General features: G+C 50.0%; 1 protein-coding gene across 1 annotated transcript in view; it reads left to right on the forward strand.

Moving 5' to 3' along the window:
• Nucleotides 1-8780, forward strand: part of LOC142411484 (bifunctional 3'-phosphoadenosine 5'-phosphosulfate synthase 2) — a 30404-nt gene extending 21624 nt beyond the window's left edge. The window contains exons 8-12 of the mRNA XM_075505467.1: nt 2640-2845; nt 3873-4008; nt 4811-5079; nt 5843-6072; nt 6566-8780. Coding sequence (XP_075361582.1) covers nt 2640-2845; nt 3873-4008; nt 4811-5079; nt 5843-6072; nt 6566-6707 — 983 coding nt within the window. The 3' untranslated portion in view covers nt 6708-8780. The remainder of the gene's footprint in view (nt 1-2639; nt 2846-3872; nt 4009-4810; nt 5080-5842; nt 6073-6565) is intronic.

The following is an 8780-nucleotide window of genomic DNA, read 5'->3' on the forward strand; positions in this document are numbered from 1 at the left end:
ATTTGGGCACCATGCAGCAGATGCAAAGCTCAGAACTGGACTGGAGGAGTGCCTGTGTAGGGGCTTCTGCTTTCAGACATGTCGTAGCCTTTTACCTCCCACCTAGTGTGCAAACGGTGTTCAAAAGCACGTGTCCTTGTTATCGGACTCCAATCTGTGGTCTTTGAGCTGCCTGTTGTGCCTGATGAGGTCACAGAGGCACCCCATAATGACCACGTTGCTCTGGAGCTCCGCACTTTGCACCAGACGCTCATCTCAGCGAGCATCTGGTTTTGGGCACTCCCCCAAACCTGTCGGCATCACTGAGCACAGCTCCTCCAGCGTCCACAGGCATATAGTCAGGATTTGTAGAGCTCCGCGGGGTCAGAGACAAAGCCCAGGACACCTGCTTTTGGAGGGGATGAACTCTCCAGGGCAAGGTCTTTGTAGTAGAGTGCATCAACATCAGTCCTCAGCCCACCTTGTCTCCACAGATGTCTCCAAACTCAACATCTGCATGGTCAGGCCCCACAGGCTGACATCTGGGCAGGAAGGAGAACATCCCTGGTTTGCTTGGATGAGCTTTAGGAAACGGGGGAGGGTTTCCATCTCATGATGCCGAGGCTGGGGTGCGGCATTGCCAAAGAGAGGTTTGAGGCTGGTCTTTCCGGAGTCATTGGTCCAGCCCTTTTGCCCTGGGGTGTGGGTGATGTTTTTGGCAGCTCCAGCTGTGCCTGGAAGGGCTGCGATCGTTTTGGTGGACTTGTGTAAGTTAGTGCTCCTCTCGCTCGGACTTTGAGCAGTAAATGCCACCGTGATACTTCCAACAGTTGCGTGGATGAGGTGCTCTGTGTAGGGGCATGATGGCCACCAGGAAGAAAGGTGGATCTACACATCATAGGGCAGCAGGAGTGCCGCAGAGTCTCCAGTGCTCTCTCTGCCCTCCACACCAGTGATGCGTGCCTCTATTGGGACTGGGTGACAGCAAAACCGTAGGTGGTGTACATCGCTGCTGGCCAGTGTGACCTTTGTTGGATGGGTGAGCGCCAGAGACGGCTGGGACAGCACCATGGAGGACTGCGGCCGCCCCAGCAGACACCCTGCCTGCAGTTAGGCGGTGCTTGCTGGAGGTTTTGAGTGAGCGGCTTTGGTTCTTGAAACGGCTACTCTAACTGGTGCCCGTGAGTGTTAATTATCTTAATTGTGTTTGTATTCTCCCAGGAAGGAATCGCTCTGTAGCTGGTATGTATATCACTGTTCTTAGATTGTACAGAAATTACTTCAATTTAGATTTTTTGGCTATAAAGTAATTTTTTGAGATTTACAAAAAAAAAGAAAATAATTAAGACTAGACACAACGATGGCCTGTTTATGATTCAGCCAGTTACAAAGTGGCATGACACACCCCGTGTCCTACTGATCGGTCTTCACAAAAATCCCAGTCATGAAATTTTGTAATTACCTTCACTGGAGTGATTTTTTTTTTTTTTTTTTTTTTTTAAACTCTGCATCTTGCATTTGGAAATGGAGCATGGAGATCCTCAGCATCAGCATCATTTGTTGGTTTCATAATTCAGCTTTTTCCATGCTGACTTTATTGACTGATCACTGGTTAATATAATTGAAATGTATGAAGTGGATATTGATTGGCTCCCATGTGACTATAGTTATGATTATTCATGAAGGTGCTTGAAAATTGCTCTCTGGCAGACGAATGATACCTAGTTGTGAATTAAAAGTAAATGCAAACATTTTAATAAAGATTTTTTAAACAGCTGCATCATAGTCAAAATCCTCAAATTAAGACTCTCAAGGGTCCCAAATGATTTCAGTCAGATCAGAACAAATTTAATAAAGTGATTTGTTCGTTCTTGTTTGTGAATGGAAACCCATGGGAGAGACTGGTTCTTCTATGTTAATACTGGGATATCCAAGGAGAAATGGGAGGACCTTAGTGGAGAACTGGGAAATTGGGGGAGTGGGGATAAAACCAACATGACTTTGAGGTATTTAGGGACAACACTGAAATTAGAAACTACACATGCAAATGTAGATTCGCTGTATACACACAGAAAATAGATTAAAAATGGACTCTACAGAGATACAGAAAGGAGGAGGACTAACAGTATAGAGATATCCAGAAAAAAACAAAGCAAAGCATGACCGTGTTTTCCCTCTTGGAAGAGGCAGTTCAGGAGGTGTGCAGGGAATGAGATGCCCTAGGTAACACCAAGCTAGAGCCATCTTAATAGAGATTGTTGTCCTGGCAGAGGAGGTAGAGGTTATATCCAAGATTGCATTTTCCAAGTACATTTAAATTTTTCAAAGAGACTTTCCAACAAACTATCTGGAGAAGAACCAGTCTTTCCAGGGAGACAGAGAGTGCAGAAGGTAATGAAATGCTCCAGCTGTCTTTGAGACATCTCTGGCCCAAAGATACGGAGCTTTCATATTCCACTAACTTCCCTATTTGTTAGTGGTGCAGAAAAAAATGGGGCAGTGAATAAATTTACATGACTGGTGGTGAATCCCCGAGCTAATCCTGGAAAATTTGGCTCTCCAAAGGGAGAATGTGTGCCTCTGAAAACCTCTGTTTACTTGGTGCCCAAGACCAGTGCCCGAGGCTGGAGGACATTAAAATCCTCCCCCTCTCTTGCCAGACGGCGTTGTCAACCTGAGCATCCCCATTGTGCTGCCAATCTCCACGGAGGACAAGGAGCGGCTGGAGGGCTGCGAGGCTCTGGCACTCAGCTACGCAGGGCAGAGGGTGGCAGTCCTGAAGAGCCCTGAGTACTTTGAGCACAGGAAGGAGGAGCGCTGCGCCCGCGTCTGGGGCACTACTTGCGCGAAGCACCCGCACGTCAAAGTAGGTTTGTCTCCTTGCTGCTCGGGGAAACCTGGCCAGGATGGGAAATGTGGGCAGGGGCTGGGGAACCAAACCTTTCCAAGGTTTTGAGGGCCGTGGGTATCCTGCCTTTTCTCCAAGTCCAACTCCTCACTGGGAACCATTGTGTCCCAAGCAGGCAGGACTGAATTTTTAGGCTCGCGAGTCAACGCTGTGCTTGCTGCTTAACAAGAGCATCAGATAACAAGCACAAGGTGAAAGGGAAAATGAGCATGCTGCTGAGGAGCTGCTCCTTTCATTCACTCATGTTCACCGGTGTGCCTACATCCAAACGTTTTTAGCACAACCACCGACTTAGCCCCCAAAGTTTTCCTGTGCTTGGGGTGTGACGATCTCAGTGATGCTGCCAAACATTAATGCTGGAGATTGCAGACTCATGCTCCTTTTAGCTACGTTTTACTCCTCAATTTGGCTGTTTTTCATACAGGCAGCCAACAACGGTGTTATATTTTTACAGCTTATCTCTTCCCACTTACTCTCTGGCAGTAAAAAGAACATCATCCCTTAGAAAGGGAGAGCTCCAGGTTACATCGACTGACTTGAGCTGCCCGCTTAACAAGACTGAAGCCATGTTAATTCTTTTCCCCTACTTTAAAATAACTCTTTTAATTACTCAGCAGCAGTTGCTCACCTTGCAACAGGCTTATTCCTCCTGCATATTCCCAGAAGGAAAGAGCAAAGAGTGAGGTGGAGGGAGGTCTTGTGCCATACCTTGTAGACCCCTGGCTGCCAGAGAGGAGTCCAACACCCAGCTGGGTGCAGCGGTAGGGACTCGGTGGCTGATGCCTTGCTTTACAGTGTTGCGCTGCTCATGACGTTCAGTTCACGTGGTTACTGTACGAATGTTTTCTGCCTACAATGTGCTGAACGAGAAGGAAAGATCACCCTACAAGTGGAGTCAAGCCTCACACTTTTCAAAGGAGACTGGGAAAGGGAAAAGGAGATATTTTGCTGTTCCCTCCATAATGCATGTGTGCATAATTTACAGATGGTGCTGGAGAGTGGAGACTGGCTGGTTGGTGGAGACCTCCTTGTGCTGGAGAAGATCAAATGGAATGACGGGCTGGACCAGTACCGCCTGACACCACTCACTCTCAAGCAGAAGTTCAGAGAAATGAACGCTGGTGAGTGCCCTGGGTTAGCACCAGCGACACGGCTCTTCTTGCCCTACCTGACACCACGAGATTTGCATGATCTGTGATTACTTGCTCTCAAGCTCACAGCACTTGCCAAATTGCTTCTGTATGCTCCCCAAATGGGACTATTCGGGTGGGGTGAGCGGTAAGAGGGATGCAAGGCACGGCACAAAAAGTAGCATGGGGTCTCCTTGGTTAAGGATGGTGCTTGTGATGGGCTGTGTCCTCAGTGGGCCTCTCCGAGCACAGGACTGGAAATCATCAAGCATCCTGCTCATGTCCTCCTTGGCAGGTCAGAGCCTCTCTTTCTGCATGCTGGGCATTTAAAGCCCTGCTTGGCCTTCATGCATGAGGGACAGCTCAGGTGTCTTCTCCCAGGTGTCTATCCCAGCAGGCTGGCAGGCGTCAGACACCTACCCTCGCTTTGGGGAGAGGGCGTTGGCCTTCCTGAAAGTGCCATTGAGCTTGGAGAGGTGGCAGGTCACTTAAGGAGTCAGGGAACTCAGTGGAGGTGTCCAATAGTGTCTAAAAACATTGTAGGAGAGCTGATCGGTCTGAAATCGGTCGCAAAGGAAGGATGTGCAGTGAAAATAAACTTGGTGGAGCAATGAAGAGGCACTGTACATGTATGAAACACTCATCTAAGGTATTTAAAGTCTCACTCGTGAAGATAGGACACGTACATCTTATGACGTACATATCTTATGACTGTGTTGTATAGTGTGTAAATGAAGCTGCAGGGTCTGATGGTCAGTGCAAGCGTGTTACCCTCTGAATCTTTCCCTTTTAGATGCTGTCTTTGCATTTCAGCTGCGCAACCCTGTCCACAATGGGCATGCCCTGCTCATGCAGGACACGCGGCGCCAGCTTTTGGAGAGGGGTTACAAAAACCCCGTGCTTCTCCTGCACCCCCTGGGAGGATGGACCAAAGATGATGATGTCCCGCTGGAGTGGCGGATGAAGCAGCATGCAGCAGTGCTGGAGGAGCAAGTCCTGGACCCCAAGTCGACCATCGTTGCCATCTTCCCCTCTCCCATGCTCTATGCTGGCCCCACGGAGGTAACATAGCCGTTGGCTACTCACTGCGACAAGGCGTGAAGCCTGTCCATGGGGATGCCGGCTGCCAGGCCGCCCACACAGCTCCAGAAAGCCACAGGGCAGGGAGCCGGTAGCCATTGCCTTGCTATTAGCTTCCTCGATGGTTTGCCTGCAGCTTGCTGCAGCAGCTGTCTCCTAGCAGAGTTCAGCTCTGTGGGCTCCTGCACTTTCACAAGCTGTGTGGAGAGCTGGGGGGAAGGAGGCTAGAAACAGACTTTACCGCGTGACCTTTCTCTCTGTCAGGCAGGGACGGTCATTTGTTTTCTCCCAGTGGTTTCCCTTCTGTTGCTAAATCAGTGGGATGAAAGCACTAGACACTGAACCTCCCCTGAAGGAGGAAGAAGCGGGATGCGTGGGCAGGCTTTGCCTGTGTGGGGCTCGAGGGCTGGTGGGCACTGTCTTTGCAAGTTCAAAAAGCAAACCGCTACCTCCATTTGCTGCCAAATCGGAACAAGACCAGTGCCCATCCCCAGTGTTTCCCTTGAAATACATGTCCTTAGGAGAACTGTGATGTTGCAACAGGTCCAAGCACTGGAAGACAAGTCTTGGCAGCTGATCGCTATGAGAAACTGCAGCAAGGCTGCTGATGTGTCTCCTTCCTTCCTTCCTTCCTTCTTCCTTCCTTCCTGGGTGTGGATCACCAGGATCTCTGTTGCAGCACAGGGCAGGTGGCTCAGTTGCTGCTCAGCCCTCAGCCAGTGCTCCTTGTGTCTCTCCTTTGCAGGTGCAGTGGCACTGCCGAGCTCGCATGATTGCTGGGGCCAATTTCTACATAGTGGGACGCGATCCTGCAGGCATGCCTCACCCCGAGACCAAGAAGGACCTCTACGAGCCCACGCAGGGAGGGAAGGTCCTCAGCATGGCGCCAGGCCTGACCTCGGTGGAAATCATCCCCTTCCGGGTGGCTGCTTACAATAAATTGAAAAGGGCCATGGATTTTTATGACCCAAAAAGGTAATGCAGGCATCAGCGTCACTGTTTCTTCAGCCTGCACAGTGTGTGCAGGTTGCAATTGTGTCTGGCTTGCAGTTTGCCAGGGGAGAGGCAAAAGCAGTCGTTGTTCCTCTTAAGAAGAGGAGTGGGGGAAGAACCTGTGAAAGCCACCCACTTTCCCCTCCAAGAGTTGACACCAGGTCAAGGATGGGTTGCATGAAACTAAAGATGCGCCTTTAGTTTCTTATCCAGGGAGGATAAGAAACACATTTTGGGGACTAAGTGGCAGAAGAAATACAGCCTCTCAGAGCTGGAGGAGTGTGTTACATACAACTCCAGCTCCTCTCAAAAGAGCAACCCCATTGGTGCCGATTGTAAACCTGGGCGTGAAGCAGCAGACGGGTGCTGCCGGTGCTGGGAGGTTTCCGACTGCATGCTTGGCACGGTGGAATTGCTGTGCTGGGGATGACTCAGGCTGGTTGCGCTGATTTCACCTGTCTCTGTTTTGCCGCAGGCATGATGATTTTGACTTCATCTCAGGAACACGAATGAGGAAGCTTGCTCGCGAAGGTGAAAACCCACCGGATGGCTTCATGGCCCCCAAAGCTTGGAAAGTCCTAACTGAGTACTACCAGTCGCTGGAAAAAAAGAATTAACACTACTCCTCCTCCCTAGAAATACTTGTATTAAGAGTGAGCAATGATTGATTGATTCCCTATGACACAGATTAGTTACTTGGCATTTCCAGTGCTCTGACTGTAGGATTTTCCTACCTGGGTCAGAGTGTTTTTTACTAATCAGAAATACTTTGAGCCTGGTCCTTCTCCCCTTGAAGCTGCTGGGAGTGTCCCCGTGGAGCTGGAAGGGGAGGGCAGCAGGCCCTTTGTTCCCAGCTGAGTGTGGCTGCAGGAAGCCCAGCATGGCCTCTGTCCAGAAGGCCATCCAGATTGTTTTGGTGCCGCCAGAGCTGTGCACTGGCCCCTGGTGCAGAGCTGGGACCTCAGCACCGGGATAAAAATGTGTCTGTCCCCTGCATGGAGCAGAAATGAAGAAGTGCCTTTCTGCTACCCCTCGCTCAGCGCTGCCCAAAGAGGCAGGAGCAGCTGCTGAAGCGAGGAGCGGTTGCTGCTGCCAGGGTGGGAGGGAAACAAGCACTCGATGCTTGGATCCAGTTGCTGCCCTCCAGGTTGTGCGTTAGACAATTTTTGCTAACAAACCGGGATTTTTTTAATGCCCTTTTTTTAAAAGGATTTTTTTTAATCAGCCTTGACCATCACCAGTTCCTTGTGGCCAAGTTGATTGCTCACTGTTCTTCCTTGCTTCCTTCTGCTTAACCTCTCCGGTCAGAACATAACCTGGACTGAATGTTACTGGGTGCTCCAAGTTCAGTTTACCATGGGGACTCTGCCCTGGCCATCCCTGTGCTCACAGCCTGGTGGGCCCATGGGCGGGGAAGCTGTCATGGGAGGCACCATGAAGCCCGGGAGATCTCTGAGAAAGCTCAGGGCAGCAAGCAAAAATTGGGGATGCTGCTTACGTGCTTTCATGGGTATCCTCGCACCTGGCAGGACCAGATCCCGCTTTCCTCTGCCTGCACTCCTCCCATCCGAAAGGTGAATTAAAGGCAAAACAGCAAAATCACAGTGCAAGGTGGGTCCGAGCAGCTGTACCTGGTAAACCAGGTGAGAGTGCTTGCCCTCATCCATACCCGTAGCCCCATGTGGGTACAGGTGACCTGATTGTATCTGTGGGATGGGGGACGGCCAGAGGACAGCAGAAAAGTCCTTGGATCTACCCCAGCTGTGTGGGGTGCTGCTGTGCGAGGGGTGATGGTGCTGATGGTGCTGCTGAGCAGCATGACTCAACGCTGAAGCTTTACCTGGCCCTGTCTGCGTCTCACCCCGAGCACATCCCGCTGGGACCAGCGTGTGGCTCAGTGGTGGTTGAGGTTTGAACGCAACGCCCTGCACGGCTGGGAGCCCCTCAGCTGCCTGCCTGCCCCTGCCTGTGCCTCGGTGTCCTGCCTGCAGTCAATGGAGGCTTTCCTGGGGAAAGGGCTGATCCTGCAGCCCCACTGTGCTGGTGGTGAGCAGCCTGCCGCCTCCTTGGCCACCATGCTCAGGTGTGAGGTTTTTAGGAGGGGAAGACAGCTATGCACTTGGTAGTTATTGCAACAACCTGAATTGATGTTTTCTTGTAGTCATCCTTTTTTAGTAGATGCCCCAGGACCAGTCAGAATGTATTTCAAATGAAATGGAAATAGCATTCTGCTCTTCTTGTTCTTCAGTTTTAATTATAAATTGATCTACGCTCCATAAAAACAATCACGCTTCTGCTTGTAACTTAGGATAGTGAGCTACACTGCAAGCTAAAATCTGTTTTGCTGTGGCCATGGTACAGGGTCCAAGACTACGTATGCGACTGGGAATATTTTTGCAAAAAGGTTTTTTTTGTCAACTGCTTTTTGTTTTTCCTGTAATTTTTTTTAGGTATTCCGAGCAAAGAGCCCAAAGCTGTATTATACCTCAAGAAAAATGCTGCAACACCCATGTTAGCAGCTGAAAGCATGCTAGCACCAGTGCCTTTTACACTCAGGCCCTCTGGCAGGGACCTGGAAGACAAAAGCAATACTCCCATTTATGATTGCAATATTTGTCATTTTAAAGTAGCAAAATAGTGCTGTTGCTGCTCATCTTAAAAAAAAAAAAAAAAAAACAACAAAAAAACCC

This window comes from Mycteria americana, chromosome 6, assembly GCF_035582795.1.
Source record: "Mycteria americana isolate JAX WOST 10 ecotype Jacksonville Zoo and Gardens chromosome 6, USCA_MyAme_1.0, whole genome shotgun sequence".
NCBI classification, from domain to species: Eukaryota; Metazoa; Chordata; class Aves; order Ciconiiformes; family Ciconiidae; genus Mycteria; species Mycteria americana.